General features: G+C 47.0%; 1 protein-coding gene across 3 annotated transcripts in view; it reads left to right on the forward strand.

The window, feature by feature from the left end:
- LOC148021697 (DNA (cytosine-5)-methyltransferase DRM2-like) overlaps positions 1-18,859 on the forward strand; it is a 130,053-nt gene that overhangs the window by 50,138 nt on the left and 61,056 nt on the right. For all 3 annotated transcript variants that reach the window (XM_087697190.1, XM_087697188.1, XM_087697189.1), the window contains exon 2: positions 277-431. In XM_087697190.1, coding sequence (XP_087553316.1) covers positions 306-431 — 126 coding nt within the window. In that variant the 5' untranslated portion in view covers positions 277-305. The remainder of the gene's footprint in view (positions 1-276; positions 432-18,859) is intronic.

Raw genomic sequence — 18,859 nt, forward strand, 5'->3', positions numbered from 1 at the left:
CACCCCCCCCCCCCCCTTTTGTAGTTCCTGAATCCGTTGTATCCGGTTTATGTATGATGGACTAGAGCCACCTTGCACCTTGTAATCTTGAAATCTTGTACTTTTTTTTTGTACGTAACACACACACACACACACACACACACACATATACACATACACAGAAGTGGGTCAGAAATCATTACCAAAAAAAAGAAGAAGTGGGTCAGAATGGCCTATAAGACCTGAGCATATTATATAAACAAGTCTGAGGATTTTTGTGCATCTGCATTTTTGCAGGATAGCTGACTTGGTTAATCGGTATCTCAATGAATTTCATTGTGAACTACAATGATGATGATGATTACAGCAGCATTGAATCAGAGGATATCCCTCAAACAACAAAGAGATTTAAATCAGCATCCTCAATGAAGGAATGTAAAGTAGAGCCCTACGTAAGTCTCACTTGCCTGCAATGATAAATTCCACTATCTTGAGAGTCATTCTGTTTTTGCAATTCAAGGATGAAGAAATGACTGATATATTGAGACATAATGGACTATTTAACTAGTTCTTTGATTGAATGGTTTTTAATTAGCTTTTAGTAGAGACAGGTATTCCATATTAGCCAAACAGTTGGCTCTGCTCGTTGCATAATTTAGCTTTTACTGAAGACAAGTGGCATTGCATGTTTGTTTCTTCCTCTCAAAAGCAACAGTGGACAAGTTCTGCTCGGTGGCAAGAGCTGTTTTATTCTTCAGGATTGGTCACAGGCACTTTTAACATGTGTCATATACAAGTTTCTTAGGCCAAAGTGAAGATCTGCAAAAGCACTACATCCTTTTTAAGAATACCTGCCAGCCATGTGACTGTGCTCATCCTCATAGGCTGATGCATTTGGATGGGTATGCAAAGCAACAGCATAGGGTGCATAAACAAATTAGTTGCACCCACACAACTGTACTTGTAATTGGTAGGCTGCATAGGCAGTTAAACAACATTACCACCAAGTAGTGTTTGTACGGTGGCTTTTCTATCATAAGTCTGTATTGGGACCATGCTGATTGGAATGGTTGGATGCATTTACCAAAGCAAGAGCATATGCTACATCTCTTGACATTCAGAAATCTGTCCTCTTTTAGAATTTTGTTATGTGCAATAATGCTGTCTAACTTGGGTGTTTTTGTAAGTCAAAATTTCAGTTGCTCCTTCATGCTCACGCCCTTTTCTTCCTTATTCATCTTTCTCTTGGAACTCTATGGAATATAGTCAGGATACACTCTAGAGACATCAAAGCTCCCTCTGTAGGCTAGTGGACATATTTGACCGATTAGAGAGAGCTCAAGAGGACCCAGATCACTCTGATAGTAAAATAGACATATCTTTGTTCCTCGTAAAAGTCATCACTCAGTGTGCTGGTCTTCTATAGTCTTATCAGTTGTGGCTATCATAGACAGATTATTAGAGCAATTATATGGAGCGATGGTATTTTGAGAGCTGGCAGGCCTCATGCTGAGCAGGAGGGACAAGTGGCAAGAGTAATATGTTGACGGTCAAGTGCGAAGAGGCAAATTGGAGTGTCAGTGACACCTTATTGTCTTCTTCCGTGAAGAAGAAGGTTCATCTGCCTCTTCCATGCTTGGAAATCAATGGGGAGGGAAAGAGGACCCGATATACTCAGGAGCAATGATTTCATAATGATGGATAATCCTGTTGGAAGAACTAGGCATCGGGGGAGCCAGAATGAAAGCTGACCTGGTCTTACAGCAGATTGCTGCTTTCCATGAGAGGGCAGCCATCTTTTATTTTATTGGATGGACTCCCCTGATCACCAAAATTGGTGCTTGGCTGTAGTCTATGCTAGTCAGTGTGGAACAGTGCCATGATGATGCTTCAGGACATATGCAGACCCCTCGTGTTGAAGAGATTAACGATGGACTGAGGGGGTTCTTTGAGGTTCTTTTTCGTTCCTCGGAAGTGCGGGCTCTCATTATGCAACAGATTCCTTTGTTTATGGATGGGCAGCTAATTCATATGGTTCCTTGGAGGCCTATGGTCAAGTTTCAGGAGGTGCTGAGGCAGGCATGCCCAATTTGGGTGGAGGTGGTTGATTTTCCTTCACATCTTTGGAGACTCCTCCCTTTGGTTTTGAGAACCCTTGGTCAGGTCTTGGTGGAACCTCGACTGGCTTCCCGCAACAGGATAGGGCATGTATGCTTTGGGATACAGGGAAACCTTACCCAACCAAAATTTGTTTTGAGGTTCTAGGATTGCAAACGTTGGTTTGTGAGTTGAAATGGGGTACTTCTGGTGGGCACTGCTTATGATGTGGCCAATTGGGCCATTTCATTTCAGAATAAGACAAAAATCATGAGGTATTGCAGTGCTCTATGGATCCTGACATGGATATGCAAGACCACCATCCTCAACAGATACATGAGTAGCCAGAAGCTGAATTTCAGTAGCTTTCCCAACAAGTGGCATTGCATGTTTGTTTCTTCCTCTCAAAAGCAACAGTGGACAAGTTCTGCTCGGTGGCAAGAGCTGTTTTATTCTTCAGGATTGGTCACAGGCACTTTTAACATGTGTCATATACAAGTTTCTTAGGCCAAAGTGAAGATCTGCAAAAGCACTACATCCTTTTTAAGAATACCTGCCAGCCATGTGACCGTGCTCATCCTCATAGGCTGATGCATTTGGATGGGTATGCAAAGCAACAGCATAGGGTGCATAAACAAATTAGTTGCACCCACACAACTGTACTTGTAATTGGTAGGCTGCATAGGCAGTTAAACAACATTACCACCAAGTAGTGTTTGTACGGTGGTTTTTCTATCATAAGTCTGTATTGGGACCATGCTGATTGGAATGGTTGGATGCATTTACCAAAGCAAGAGCATATGCTACATCTCTTGACATTCAGAAATCTGTCCTCTTTTAGAATTTTGTTATGTGCAATAATGCTGTCTAACTTGGGTGTTTTTGTAAGTCAAAATTTCAGTTGCTCCTTCATGCTCACGCCCTTTTCTTCCTTATTCATCTTTCTCTTGGAACTCTATGGAATATAGTCAGGATACACTCTAGAGACATCAAAGCTCCCTCTGTAGGCTAGTGGACATATTTGACCGATTAGAGAGAGTTCAAGAGGACCCAGATCACTCTGATAGTAAAATAGACATATCTTTGTTCCTCGTAAAAGTCATCAAATACTACAATCTATTTTGCATTGAGGCTGGCCCCAATTTGAGGTGACACAAAGTAGAATCATGGAAAGAAAACCTCAGTGTGCTGGTCTTCTATAGTCTATCAGTTGTGGCTATCATAGACAGATTATTAGAGCAATTATATGGAGCGATGGTATTTTGAGAGCTGGCAGGCCTCATGCTGAGCAGGAGGGACAAGTGGCAAGAGTAATATGTTGACGGTCAAGTGCGAAGAGGCAAATTGGAGTGTCAGTGACACCTTATTGTCTTCTTCCGTGAAGAAGAAGGTTCATCTGCCTCTTCCATGCTTGGAAATCAATGGGGAGGGAAAGAGGACCCGATATACTCAGGAGCAATGATTTCATAATGATGGATAATCCTGTTGGAAGAACTAGGCATCGGGGGAGCCAGAATGAAAGCTGACCTGGTCTTACAGCAGATTGCTGCTTTCCATGAGAGGGCAGCCATCTTTTATTTTATTGGATGGACTCCCCTGATCACCAAAATTGGTGCTTGGCTGTAGTCTATGCTAGTCAGTGTGGAACAGTGCCATGATGATGCTTCAGGACATATGCAGACCCCTCGTGTTGAAGAGATTAACGATGGACTGAGGGGGTTCTTTGAGGTTCTTTTTCGTTCCTCGGAAGTGCGGGCTCTCATTATGCAACATATTCCTTTGTTTATGGATGGGCAGCTAATTCATATGGTTCCTTGGAGGCCTATGGTCAAGTTTCAGGAGGTGCTGAGGCAGGCATGCCCAATTTGGGTGGAGGTGGTTGATTTTCCTTCACATCTTTGGAGACTCCTCCCTTTGGTTTTGAGAACCCTTGGTCAGGTCTTGGTGGAACCTCGACTGGCTTCCCGCAATAGGATAGGGCATGTATGCTTTGGGATACAGGGAAACCTTACCCAACCAAAATTTGTTTTGAGGTTCTAGGATTGCAAACGTTGGTTTGTGAGTTGAAATGGGGTACTTCTGGTGGACACTGCTTATGATGTGGCCAATTGGGCCATTTCATTTCAGAATGCCACAAAAATTATGAGGTATTGTAGTGCTCTATGGATCCTAACATGGATATGCAAGACCACCATCCTCAATAGATACATGAGTAGCCAGAAGCTGAATTTCAGTAGCTTTCCCAACATGGCCGTAATGATGGGAAAAAGAATATTCCCCAAGTTGGTGTGGATTGTGCATCGCTTACGGTTGTGCGGAATTTGTCCCTTTAGGAGGACTCTTGGGTCATTGTGGTTAGACGTAAGGCCAGAGAGGATTCTCGTTCGACTCCTGCCCCTCCAACGCCGCATCCAATTACTCAGACCTTTCAACGCAGAGACAGGGGGTTTTATATGAAACCTCAATCTTCGTGTGCACTGGCAATGGAGGATAAAAGGTCTTCTAATCTTGCTTTGCGCTTTGATGCGTGTGGGAGGCTTGTGCCTCCTCGAGATGTTTTCTGTTCAGAGTGACAGTAGTATCCTTCCCGTGCTTCGATTGTTGGTTTATAGAGGGCAGATCTTGTAGATGTAATTCGAAGTGAAATGAAGAGATTCGAGGTAGCTAAAGCCATTGATGTGAAAGGGAAAGGGAAAGGGAAAGGGAAAGTGGTGGTTCAGTAGTTTGTCTCATTTGTGATTTATCATGAGAATTGCTTTGTAGAATGTGAAAGGTATTTCTTCGGGCAACAAGCAATATCGGTTTTGGAAAGTTGTGATTGATGGACATTGGGATGTTTTTTGTGTTGTGGAGCATAAACAGCACACCTTGATGTTTACAGTACACCTTGGTTGGGATCTTCTTATGTTTACAAGGATTATGTAGTCTTTTTTAGTGGTCGATCTCCACATAAATCTGGAGTTATGTTGGCTGTTAAATCTTTATTGCAACCATCATTGGTCTCTTAGGACCTTTGTGGCCGATTTCTAATTCTAGAAATACTTTATGAAGGAGAGGTGTTGTGACTGGTGGGTGTGTATGCTTCTTCTATAGCAAGGGAATGCCGTCAGCTTTGGGATGACTTGCACTGCCTTGCCATGGCTCGACAAGGCTTTGTCATGGGTGATTTTAATGCATGTGTAATTGGGGATTAGGCGACTTCTCCACATTCAGTCATGGATGCTCCTGAGAGACAGGCTTGGGATGCTCTAGCAGCTTTGTCTTTGAAACAAGACATGTGTTCCTGGATGTATTCATCACAATCAGGATATACTTATCGTTCCTTTCAACATCCAAATACGTGGGCCAGACTGGATAGGATCTACATTTGCCCCTCGTGCCTTGCTGGATTGGATGGGCTCTCGGATTCATGATAGGTTCATGTACTGGAAATCCCAAGGCTGGCCTCTACATGTCAGACTTAAAGTTGCTCAATGCATTATGATCAGTATGATTTCGTTTTTTCTGCCACTGTTTCCTGGGACTAAGAAGTCCCTTTTGGAATTGGTTCAGCCTATTAGATTCATGTTGTGAAAAAAGAAAAGTAATCGCTTGGGGTAGGTGTGGATTTCATGGCAACATTTTACTACTCCGAAAAGGATGGGTGGTGCAGCTTTGTTGGATGTTAAATTGCATATGGTTGCTTTGAGGCTATCCCTTTTGTAGACCCTATGTGTACAAAGTCACCCTTGGTCACATATTGCTAAATTTTTCATAGAAAAGACCGGCATATCTCATGGCAGCACGGTTATTCATGCGTGGTGGCATGTGCTCAATTCCTTGAGGCTTGTTAAGGTTTCTGAGTCTTTTCTCCTTTCTCATTTGATTGCATTTGGCGGGAGATGTTATATTTTACAGTCGGGCGCCCTCCAAATAATTGTAAGGAGGAGAATTCACTGCAAGGAGAAGTATTGGCCTCCTCTAAATTGTTGGATTGGCCAGATAAAGATTTGCAGAGAGACAAGTTTAATTGGATGGCTTGTTTGGGGTTGTAGACAGTCCTTGATTCCTGGGCAGCCCCGTCTTTATTATTTCAGGCGCATTCGTCAGTACTTGCGGGTGGCTCTCGCGGATATAGTGACATTTGGTTATCCATACAGGATAGACTTCAAAGGTTCTCTTCTTTGCCCGCATTACAACCATTGCAACCTTGGCGTGACTGGATGTTTGTGCTTCCTGATGATTTCGAGAAGAGGTCAGCTAATCAGATATATCATTGGATGGTGGAGGCCAAGAAATGGGTCACTGGGAAGGTTAATAAATTATGGCATATTGGGGACAGCAAAAAGAAATGGTAGGAAAGATTCATTCAACGTTGTAAATCTAAGGTTTTGTATTAGGGTAAAGTGTTCATCTGGAGGTTGCTCATTGGGGGTCTTCCAACTGGGGATGTGTTGTGTGCTCGAAAGTTTTTTGCTATTTGTTGCGTATTTTGCACTACATGTGATGAGACATTGCTTCATTTCTTTGTCTCTTGCCCTATTGCTCGATAGATTTGGAGTTTGATTTCCTACGTGTGGTCTTCGGCGACTTAGCACCGGATCCTTGTTCATTCGTGGATTATGGGAAACATGTCCTCTATGTCTTCTTTGCATTCAGACTATTCTTATCTTTTTCATTTCCTTAGATGGACAACCCTGTGGCATATTTGGCGTACTTGGAATGCCTTCATTTTTGATTCGGTATCCGGCATCCATGGTCATGTGGCCCGTCCCGTGTTTGTGGTTTAGTGCTATGGCAGATCTCTTCTATGTTATCAGCCGATGTGGTTCTTCCTGACATTGCTGCTTCTTGGCTGGCTATTGTTTGCTATTGTTCGTTCTACTCCTGCTATCCTTTCTGTGTGATCTCTTTGTGTTACTCATGTAGAAGGTTGTTCAGATAGCCTAATGGCTTCATTACAGTTGTTTCCTTCTTGTTTGGTTGGCCTAAAGGCCTGATGTAAATATTTCCATGAATTAATATACACTTATTTACGAGAGAGAGAGAGAGAGAGAGAGAGAGAGAGAGAGAGAGAGAGAGAGAGAGAGAGAGAGAGAGAGAAAGAGAGAGAGAGAGAGAGAGAGAGAGAGAAAATTCAGAGTGCTGATGATATTGCTAGTATGCACAATACTATTTTTGATGAGGTTAAAGACATGATTGCCAAAGCCCAGCAATCATATACCAAACAAGCGAATAAGAAAATACAAGCAATGAATTTCAAAGTTGATGACTATGTTTGGTTGAGAATAGAAAAACGTAGATTACAAAGTGTAGATAGACACCCAGTTGTTAAATTAGCCCCTAGATTCTATGGACCATTTAGGATCATTCACAATGCATTCAAGTTAGAATTACCACCTCACTGGAAAATTCACAACACATTTCATATTAGTTTATTAAGACCCTTTAGAGGCCAATTACCTGTACACCCTACTTATGAAAACCCACCTTTGTTAGAGGAAGAGACTGAAATACTTGAACCTGAAGCTATCATAGACACTGACTTTATGACCACTAGAACTGGCCGAAGATATTCTAGATATCTAGTCAAATTTAAGAACCATCCTGTAGAAGAAGCACAATGGATGCACGCTAGAGACTTAAATGCTTTCCCCACTCTGCTAGCTCCACATTGAGCTTATAGCAATTGAGAGAGAGAGAGAGAGAGAGAGAGAGAGAGAGAGAGAGAGAGAGAGGCTATTGACTATGCGCGGCACTCCGGTCAGGAAGTGGTATTGATTCAATTGGACTTGGAAAAGGCGTTTGATTATGTGGACTGGTCTTGCATTGCAGACCTCATGTCGGCTATGGGCTTTGGTACCCGAATGTCCCGATTGATCTACACCATTAGTGCTGAGGCTTCCTCCAGAGTTATGCTTAATGGTGGGGTTATAGAGCCATTTGTCCTTGCACGCTCGGTCAGACAGGGTTGTCCTTTGAGCCCTCTCTTCTTTGCCCTGGCGACTCACCCGGTCCTTTCAATGTTATTCTCCATGGCAGCCTCTGCTCAGCTGGCCGGGCTGTCTCTTCCGTTGGGTCAACACTTCGTTAGCCAATCTTTGGCTGATGACACCTTTATGATTTTGTAGGCGGACAGGGACAACATTCGAAGGGCATTAGATGTTTGGACACTCTTTGGCCAGGCCTTTGGGCTTTGCATCAATGCTCTTAAGTCAGCCATTCTCAGTTGTACGGAGACTGATTTACAGTCCCTAGGCTGGCAAGGCCAGGTGGTTTCCCGTGGCTCCATTGTCAGGCATCTTGGATATCCATTGGGGGTGGATGTACGGCCAAAAGACCTGCTGGAGTGGATTTCACAAAAACTGGCGGCGAAATTTATGTACTGGAAGTCGCAAGCATGGCCATTCCATGTCCGCCTTAAAGTGGCCCAGACAATCATGCTACCAATGCTAACGTATTTCCTGCCTTTGTTGCCATGGACGCCTACTACTTTGAAGGCCCTCACTCATCCCATCCGTTTCATGCTGTGGAAGAAGGATTCACTGCAGGCCGGCATTTCGTGGATTTCATGGTCACATGCATGTACCCCTAAGCGCATGGGTGGTGGAGCTATTCTGGATGCACACACTCATATGTTAGCTCTCCGTTGGTCCCTTTTCCGTGCCATGTGTGTGGATCATCACCCATGGACCATCATAGCCCGTTATTTTCTTGAGGACAGCGGGCTCCGCCATGGCAACACACGGCTTCGGACCTCTTGGTGGCATGTCCTTAATGCTGACTCTCGTGTTTCCAGTCCCTCTTCCTCTTTATTACTGCACTTGGTCGGCTCTTGGAAAGTGGTGCTCCAAAAGGCCCGTTGGCACCCAGTAGGGGACCGCTTGCAGACTAACTCCTTTCAGCTGGGATTGTTGGCAGTATCGAGACTCCTTTCATGGGAAGATAAACATCAGCTCAGACCAAGATTTAATCGCATGGCCCGTTTAGGTGTGACGTCGGTTGCGGATGCTACCCTTGCCACTCGCAATGTCCTCGTATCGTTTCGGACTGCTCGGCGACTCTTCAAGATCTCGCGTGGATACCGTGATTTATGGGAGCAGCTTTCGTCGGAGCTTCAGGGTAGGCAACCCTTTCCTGCCTTGGCTGTGGATCGCCCTTGGCAGGACTGGGACCTTGCAGGCCGCCTGAGTCTGGAAAAGGCCTCTACTAATCAGGTGTATCATCTTCTTGTTCAAGATCACCAATGGTTGGGAGAGAAAGCTAATACTGTTTGGGGACTGCGGAAATCGCTGTCATGGTGGCAGAAAACGTTGATGGAGGGCTGGCTAAATAAGACACCTTTCAAATGCAAGGTTTTTCTTTGGCGGGTCATGATTGGTAGTCTTCCTCTGGCCTCGGCCCTTGCCAAGCATCGCATCTCGAATGGCAATTGTTTCTTCTGTACCACACTGGCGGAATCGGCTTGACATCGTTTTCTCTCTTGCCCACTCGCCAAGAATATCTGGTCACTCTTGTCGCACATTTGGCGCGCGGTGGTGGGGTCCTCGCTAACTCCTTTCGACTGGGTTTTTGTGCGCCCGAAGTATCCCGCACCGCCACAGTTGCATGAGAAGATCTTATTTCACTTTTTCAGATATTGGGGATGTTGGCACATTTGGACCACGCGCAATGCTTTTCTCTTTGATTCGGCCTCTAATGTACCGCGACATATTGCCAGGCTTAAAGGGCTCTTGCATTGGCAACTAGATCTCATTCGACACTCCGACTTGCTCCCTCGGGAGGATTTGCATCCGTGGCATATGGCAATTGTCTCTGGGTCGTTGCCATGATTGGTGTAACCTTTTCAGTGCATTACTACGGGGCTTCCCCACATGTTGGCCTAGGACCCTCGTGTATCTTGTAATCAGAAAAAAGAGAAAGAGAAAGAAAGAGAAAACCTCTTCACATGATGGCTTTGTGTCATCATGTATCTTGTAATCCAGTAATCTTGTATTTTTTTTGTAATTAATACAATTACCTTTTACGGGAAAAAAAAGAGAGAGAGAGAGAGAGAGAGAGAGATGATGGCGCGTTACGGAAGCTCGTCGTCGGACCTGCGTAGGGTTCGTCCGGTGCTCTGCCATTGACTTCTCCCGCCCCGTCGCGTCACCTGTTCATCCGCACGCCCCGTCACGTCCGTTCGCCTGTTCGTCGTTCGCGCACCCTGTCAGTTCGCCTGTTCGCCTGCTCACCCTATCACGTCTGTTCGTCCCGTCACGTCTCCTGTTCGTCCGTCCACCTGGTTCCCTGAGAGCGCCTCCCTGCCCTGTTCGTCCGTCCGCCTGGTTCCTTGAGAGCGCCTCCCTACCCTGCCTCCGACCTAACCCTGCGACCTGACCTTGCGCAGGAGCGACCTGACCTTGCGAATCAAAGCCCCTGTACTAAGAGCGATCGGCACGCAGTCTTCTAGGTTTTTGGCACAGCAGAAAGAATTCTGTGATACAGCAGAGGGTCGGTCTCCGCTGTGTGAGAAACCAACTTTCAGGGGTGCAGATTTCTAACTCAGCAGACAGAGACCTGTGCTGCAGCAAGACACACAGAGAGAGAGAGAGAGAGAGAGAGAGAGAGAGAGAGAGAGGTCTGTGCGCCTCGTGTTCCACCCTCCTGCCCCTGCATTGTTAGGGTTGTGCCCTGCCGCACGCCCTCTTGGGAGAGGTCGCGACTGCGGTTGACAAGGTTGCGTCTCCCGCTCTTCACCGCGCGTCGGTCCTCCTTCGAGATTCAATCGTGATACAATATGGCTGGTCTGGATCTGGATTTTATAGACCAAACGGTGGCAGCGCTTGGTCCGGATTCTGATACTGAGGAGCCTGAGGATATGGTTCCGTGCACCGAAGAGATGTCCCCTGGTCCTGACATCGAGCATGCGGGTAAACGTACCAAGCATACTTCGGAAGAGACAGTGGATCATCAGGATCGTTCCTATGCTCAGGTTGCTTCGGATTCTATGGACTCTCAGGATGTTGACTGGGAGCATTTGCTGGAATTTGCCAACACTCTGCTTGGCAATTATGTTCAACATAATCAGGAAGTCTTTTCTGACTCTGCACCTGACGATGTTTTGGAAGCCATTGTGGACCCGAAAACTGTCCTGCGCTCCTTTTCGGTGTTTTATGATCGCGCTGTGATACTCTTCTTCACTAGTCGAATCCCACTACTTTCCCTTATTCGCCAGTGGCTGCACAGTCTGCTACAAGGGGAATGTGTTGAAGAGATTTTTGTTGGGCCCCGAGGTTTTTTTGAGGTGCTGTTGAAATCTGAGACGTACCGTGTTGCTCTCCTGTCTAAATTGCCTTTGTTTTTTGATCGCCGGTTGGTCCATGTTGTACCATGGCGCCCAATGGCAGATTTTCAGCGTCTGTTGCAACGTGAATGCCCTGTGTTGGTTGAAGTGGAAAATTGTCCGGCTATCGATTGGCCACTGTTGAAGGACGCTATGGCTGCTGTGGGCACTGTTCTGGTTCCTCCAAGTCTAAGGGCTGTGAATTGCAACGGATTGTGTATGTTATGGGACACTGCAAGGAAAAGGCCTGCTTGGTTACGTCTCAATCGCTCTGGCATGCATCCGTTACACTTTCGTTTGAAATGGGGCAATTTTGCAAGACATTGCTTTTCCTGTGGACAATTGGGGCATTTTATGGCCGAATGCCCGGAGCAGCAACACACTTCAGATGCTGGCCATGTTGTGCTGCCCATGGAAGATATGGTGTGTGATTCTCCGTCGCTGGATGCTATCCACCCACCTAAAGTTAAGGACAAAGGTAAACAACAGGTTTCGGGTCTGGATTTCCGTGCCACTGACTGGGTTGAAGTACCTGCAAAAAAAGGCAACAGGGTTGTTGCTGGCATGGAGAATACTGTGCCTACTACCTTACAAGATTCCATGCGTACCTATATGCGCAGGAAGGAAATGTTGTCTTCAGAGCGCTCTGCTCCTGTTATGGTTTCCTTTGCCCCCCGTCCTCAGCCCACCAGGAGAATGTATTCGGATCGTCCAAAGGGTCCACCTGCTAAGCTAGCTTTTGATACCAGAGGCAACGTCATTACCCCGTGGGATTGTCGTTATCCCCGTTCCATCCCCAAGCCAACAGATATGCCGTTTACCTCCAAATCTCGTCCTCAGATCTCTTTTGCTGTGTTGGCGGATTTCTTGGATGAGGGAGTCCTGGACATTCTCGCAGAAAAAGTCAAATTGAGGCAAGTTGTGCCTCGTACCTGATTTTGTTTTGAATACGCATGAAAATAGCCACATGGAATGTGTGAGGAATTTGTTCTCGCCATAAGCAACATGCCATGTGGACTGTATTGCATGAGAATCAGTGGGATGTCCTGTGCGCTGTTGAGCACAAGAGTCACGGAGAAGCCGGAAAAGTTGTGGATTGCCATGGCTTTTGTTTGTTCTATGCAGGGACACAGGCCATGCATTATTCGGGTGTGCTCATGATTGTACATGACAAATATCAGCGTGTTCTTATTAAAAATGATGTGCATGGCCGCTTCCTGGTGATTGAAATTTTATTTGAAGGGGAGATCTTATGGTTACTTCTCCTCTATGCTCTGAATGATCCTTTATCTCGCCGGGAGCTTTGGCAGACTTTGCAAACCTCCTTGTCACTTGACAGACGAGGCTTCTTGATGGGGGATTTCAATATGTGTGTTGATTCTTCCCAGTCCACATCGGAGCATTCGGTAATGGACGCGCCGGAAAGTCGTATGTGGCATGAGTTGACTCTTGCTATTTTTAAGCAAGATCTCTGGTCCTGGCTACACCCGTCTTCTATAGGGTTTACTTTCCGTTCTGCCCAGCATGCAACAACATGGTCGCGGTTGGACCACATATACATCATGCGGAATGATGATTTTCTTCTTGAGATGCTCGAAATGAAAGTGTTGTAGCAATATGCCTTGTCGGACCATTTCCCTTTGCAGCTTGAGCTGCTTGCGCAATCCATTGCACCTTTCAAGCAATTTCTGGAGAGACTCCCTTTGCGTTTCAACTCGTTTTACTTGAAGCATGCAATCTTTCAAGGCTATATGCAGCAATTGATTGATAGATTCTTATTGGACTTCTCCTGTTAGGGCACTGCTTCATTTGAAAGATTGCTCTCTAATGTGCAGCGGGTTGCTCGGCAGTATGGGATCCATCATGTCTCTCTTTGTCGGCGGCGTCAACAAGCAGCAGAGGACCTGCTGGCTTTGGTTCGTTCTCTGCTGGTGGACACTCCGGATGATGCATTTCTGCTAGCACTGGCAATGTGGGTGGCTGATCTTATCAAAGAGTTTCAGTTGAAATCGTATCAGCAGGCCGAATTGCAACATCTGACGGAGACTTTGCAAGATAGTGCGTGTCAGACTCATAAGTTCTTTCGAGTTCTCCATGCCTCTCCTGCTTGGGAGAATATGACCAGACTCGAGGATACAGAAGGCCACCTGATCCTTGATCCTTAGACTATTGTGCATATGTGTAGGAATTATTTCCGCGACCTTCTTGGTTCCACTTCTCCACCTTCAGCCCAAACTACTCAGGCCCGTTCGGTTTTTTACCTGGTCCGCAATTAGGTTCCGCAGGACATGCAAGCTACTATGGAGTCAAATATTTGTGAGGCAGAGGTTATGGACGTTTTGTTACACTTGCCCAAGGATAAAAGTCCGGGTTGGGATGGTCTCACCAATGAGTTCTTTGAGGCTTTTGCTACCCAATTGGCGAAACCATTGCAGGCTTTGTTTCAGCAGGTGTGGGAAACGGGGATCATGCCTTCCTCATGGAAAGGAGGACTTATTAAACTGCTTCCAAAGCTTCCTTCGCCGTCTACGTTGAAACATTGGCACTCAATTTCTTTGATGGGTTCTATGTACAAAATCTTTTCCAAAGTAATGGCGAATCGGCTCCATAAGCATCTCCCTGCCATTGTGCACCCTCTCCAGTATGGTTTCATTAAGGGCCGAAACATTCTGCATAATGTATTAAATGCGCAATTGGCGATTGATTATGCAAGGCATTCTAATCAGGAGGTCGTACTGATTCAATTGGACCTGGAAAAGGCTTTTGACTATTTGGACTGGTCTTTCGTTGCTGAACTTATGTCTGCTATGGGCTTTGGTGCTCGGATGTCTCGTCTAATCTACACCATCAGTGCTGCGGCGTCTTCGCGAGTCATGCTGAATGGAGGTGTTACTGAGCCATTTGTCCTTGCCCGCTTTGTCAGACAGGGGTGCCCTTTGAGCCCTATCTTCTTTGCCCTTGCGACTCATCCAATTCTTTCGATGTTATCTCATATGGCAGCTTCCACTCAGTTGGCTGGATTGTCGCTTCCTTCTGGACAACACTTCATTAGTCAATCCTTGGCTGATGACAGCTTTATGATTTTGCGTGCGGACAAGGATAACCTTCGAAAAGCATTGGATGTTTGGGTTCTCTTTGGTTAGGCGTCCGGCCTTCGCATCAATGCGTTCAAATCAGCCATTCTCAGCTGCACGGAGTCGGATTTGCAGTCCTTGGACTGGCAGGGTATGGTTGTTCCTCGTGGCTCCATTGTCAGGCATCTTGGGTACCCTTTGGGTGTTGATGTTTCCCCAAAGCAGCTTTTGCAGTGGATTTCTCAGAAAATGGCGGCTAAGTTTTTGTATTGGAAGTCTCAGGCTTGGCCTTCCATGTTCGCCTCAAAGTAGCTAGACAATTATGTTGCCAATGCTCACATATTTCTTGCCATTGCTGCCCTGGACTACTACGACTTTGAATGCTCTTACTCAGTCTATTCGTTTCATGCTATGGAAGAAGGATTCTTTGCATGCAGGTATTTCCTGGATTTCTTGGTCGCATGCGTGCACCCCCAAACGCATGGGTGGAGAGGCTATTTTAGATGTCTAAACTCACATGTTGGCACTCCGTTGGTCTCTTTTCCGCGCCATGTGCTCGGATCATCATCCGTGGGTCGTTATAGCCCGTTATTTCCTTGAGGATCATGGGCTTCTGCATGGCAATACCCAAATCCGTAGTTCTTGGTGGCATGTTCTTAATGCTGATTTGCGGTTCTCCAGTTCTTCTTCATCGCTGCTTACTCATTTGGTATGTTCTTGGAAACTGGTCCTCCAGAAGGCTCAGTGGCATCTAGCGGAGTAACTCGTAGCTACTAATTCTTTTCAATTGGAATTGCTGGCAGTCTCGCGATTACTTTCATAGGAGGTAAACACGAGCTTAGACCACAATTCAACCGGATGGCACGTTTGGGCTTATCTTCAGTCGCGGATGCCACCCTTGCCAGTCGCAATGTGCTAATATCGTTTCGTACAGCTAGGAGGCTTTTCAGGATCCCTCGTGGATATAGGCTTTTATGGGAACAACTTTTGATGGTGCTCCAGAGCAGACAACCCTTTCCTGCCCTTGCTTCGGATCATCCCTGGCAGGATTGGGACTTCGAAGGCCGGTTGAACTTAAGAAAAGCTTCTGCTAACCAGGTGTATCATCTTCTGATTAAAGATCATCAATGGCTAGTTACTAAAGCGAATACTCTATGGGGATTGCGTAAATCCCGGTCATGGTGGAGGGCAACTGTGATGGAGGGCTGGTTGAACAAGACACCCTTCAAATATAAGGTCTTTCTTTGGAGAGTGATGATTGGTGGTCTTTCGCTTGCTTCAGCTCTTTCCAAGCGACGAATCTCCAATGGCAACTGCTTCTTTTGCACCACTACTGTCGAATCTGCCCGGCACCGATTTATTTCTTGCCCCATCGCTAAGAAAGTCTGGTTTTTCTTGCCAGCCGTTTGGCGAGCGTTGGTTGGTTTCACACTACGCCCCTTTGATTGGGTTTTTGGGCAGCCCAAATACCCCATTCCGGCACAGCCACATATGAAGCTCATGTATCACTTTCTTCGATATTGGGGCTGTTGGCATAACTGGACCATTCGGAATGCTTTTCTTTTTGATTCCGCCTATAATGTTCAGCGGTTTATTGCTAGGCTTAAGGGCCTCTTGTATTGGCAGCTAGATCTTCTCCAGCATTCTGACATGCTCTCTAGGGAGGACTTACGTCCCTGGCATATGGCAATTTCCTCCGCGTCTTTGCCATGACTTTGTAACTCGTAGTACTGGAATCTCTTCACATGATGGCTTAGGGTCATCATGTATCTTGTAATCAAGTAATCTTGTATTTTTTTCGTAATTAATACAATTATCTTTTATGAAAAAGAGAGAGAGAGAGAGAGAGAGAGAGAGAGAGAGAGAGAGGGAGGGAGGGAGGGAGGGAGGGAGGGAGGGAGGGAGAGAGAGAAACGTAAGAGAGAGTGACGATGGCGAACGATCGTACCCTGTCCCTGAGCCGCCTGCGGAAGCCCTGTCCTTGAATCGCCTGCGTGGTCGCTCCCTACCCACGGATGTCAATGTGCACGCGGGCGCCTACCTGTGGATGCTTGAGATTCGGCGAGGACGTCCGTGCCTGCAAGGTCTGCCTCGTTCCTGTTTCGCTTACTGCCTTCTCGTCTTCTACCTTGGCCATCCGTCGTCTGCCTAGGTCGAGATCCGGACTCCCCTTGTGCGATCGTGCCCTACTGCTCGGCGTCCTGCCTGACGTCTTCCCTCTGACTCGTGCACAGCTCGTTCTGCCTTGCCCCTGCCTATCCTCTCGACTCATGCTGCCTCCCCGCGTGCGACCTTCCTCCTCTGGTCCGCGCCACACAGAGAGAGAGAGAGAGAGAGAGAGAGAGAGAGAGAGAGAGAGAGAGAGAGAGAGAGAGAGAGAGAGAGAGAGAGAGAGAGAGAGAGAGAGAGAGAGAGAGAGAGAGAATCGGGGAGCACGCGATTGCGACTTTGCACAGCTCATAGAGCTGATCTGTCCGTGTACAGCGAAAGAGAGAGAGAGAGAGAGAGAGAGAGAGAGAGAGAGAGAGAGAGAGAGAGAGAGAGAGAGAGAGAGAGAGAGAGAGAGAGAGGAGCACGTGATTGCGACTTTGCACAGCTCATAGAGCTGATTTGCCCATGTACAGCGAGAGAGAGAGAGAGAGAGAGAGAGAGAGAGAGAGAGAGAGAGAGAGAGAGAGAGAGGCGTTGGAACTGACGGGACGCGGCGCGACCTGTCCTTCGTCGTTTGGCCCGCCTGGCCCGTCACCTCCGTCGCCTAACTCGTCCCGTTGTCGTCTGCGGGCTCTGCAAGACTGTCCGCCCTGCTCCGCGCCCGTCTGCCCTGGTTGACGCCCGTCCTGCTGTCGTCTGAGGGCTTTGTGCCTGTCCGCCGTGGTTCGCGCTCGTTTGCGGGCACGCTTTCCTGCCGTGTGTGCAGTCTGAGGTCTTCTCTCAGGGCTGTGTAGGCCCGTCGCCTGCCCCTGACGCCCTGTCCACGGCCATTGAGCCCCCCGCCTTGCGTTTGGACGGCCCATCGCCTGCGCCCCTCACCCACCTGAGCTGCGACCTCTGCGCTTGCTTCTCGCACCTTCGCCCTGTCCGTTAGGGTTTTGCTGACGATGGATCCTTGCCCTGCGCCCTAGACTGTCCTGCTCTGCCGTTGAGACTGCCAGGCCTTTGTTTCGCCCTTGTGTCCCTGCACTGTTATGGTTGTGCCTTGCCATAAGGGTTCTTGGGATAGGCCGCGATTGAGGTTGACAGGTAAAGCTCCGCTTTCATCAGCTGTCCTTGCAGAGTACACCCCTGGATAGCGCCTCTGTACCAAAAAGAGGGAGAGAGAGAGAGAGAGGGAGAGAGAGAGGGCCAGTCCTCCTTCAAGATCAGATCGTGATATACGATGGCTGGTTTGGATCTGGATTTCATAGACCAAACAGTGGCAGCACTTGGCCCGGATTCTGATGCTGAGCAACCTGAGGATATGGTTCCGTGCACCGAAGAGATGCCCCTTGGTCCTGACATCCAGCCTGCGGGTAAACGTACCAAGCATACTTCGAAAGAGAGAGGTGTTCATCAGGGTCGTTCCTATGCTCAGGTTGCTTCGGATTCTATGGACTCTCAGGATGTTGACTGGGAGCATTTGCTGGAATTTGCCAACACTTTGCTTGGCGATTATGTTCAACATAATCAGGAAGTCTTTTCTGACTCTGCACCTGACGATGTTCTGGAAGCCACCGTGGACCCAAAAACTGTCCTATGCTCCTTTTCGGTGTTTTATGATCGCGTTGTGATACTCTTCTTCACTGGTCGAATCCCGTTGCTTTCCCGTATTCGCCAGTGGCTGCACAGTCTGCTACAAGGGGAATGTGTTGAAGAGATTTTTGTTGGGTCCCGAGGTTTTTTTGAGGTCCTGTTGAAATCTGAGATGCACCGTGCTGCTCTCCTGTCTAAACTGCCTTTGTATTTTGATCGCCGGTTGGTTCATGTGGTTCCATGGCGCCCGATGGCAGATTTTCAGCGTCTGCTGCAACGTGAATGCCCTGTGTGGGTAGAAGTGGAAAATTGTCCGGCTGTTTATTGGCCACTATTGAAGGATGCTATGGCCGTTGTGGGCACTGTTCTTGTCCCTCCCAGTCTCAGGGCTGTGAATCGCAACCGCTTGTGTATGTTAAGGGCCTCTTGTATTGGCAGTTGGATCTTCTTCGGCATTCTGATTTGCTCTCTAGGGAGGACTTACGTCCCTGGCATAGGGCAATTTCCTCTGCATCTTTGCCATGACATTGTAACTTGTAGCACTTAGAATCTCTTCACATGATGACTTAGATTGTCGTCATGTATCTTGTAATCAAGTAATCTTGTATTTTTTTCGTAATTAATATAATTACCTTTTACGAAAAAAAAAAAAAAAAGAGGGAGAGGGAGAGAAGGA

The sequence above is a fragment of the Lygodium microphyllum genome, chromosome 17 (assembly GCF_053477565.2).
Source record: "Lygodium microphyllum isolate KBCC chromosome 17, Lygodium_microphyllum_v1.1.10, whole genome shotgun sequence".
Classification (NCBI taxonomy): domain Eukaryota; kingdom Viridiplantae; phylum Streptophyta; class Polypodiopsida; order Schizaeales; family Lygodiaceae; genus Lygodium; species Lygodium microphyllum.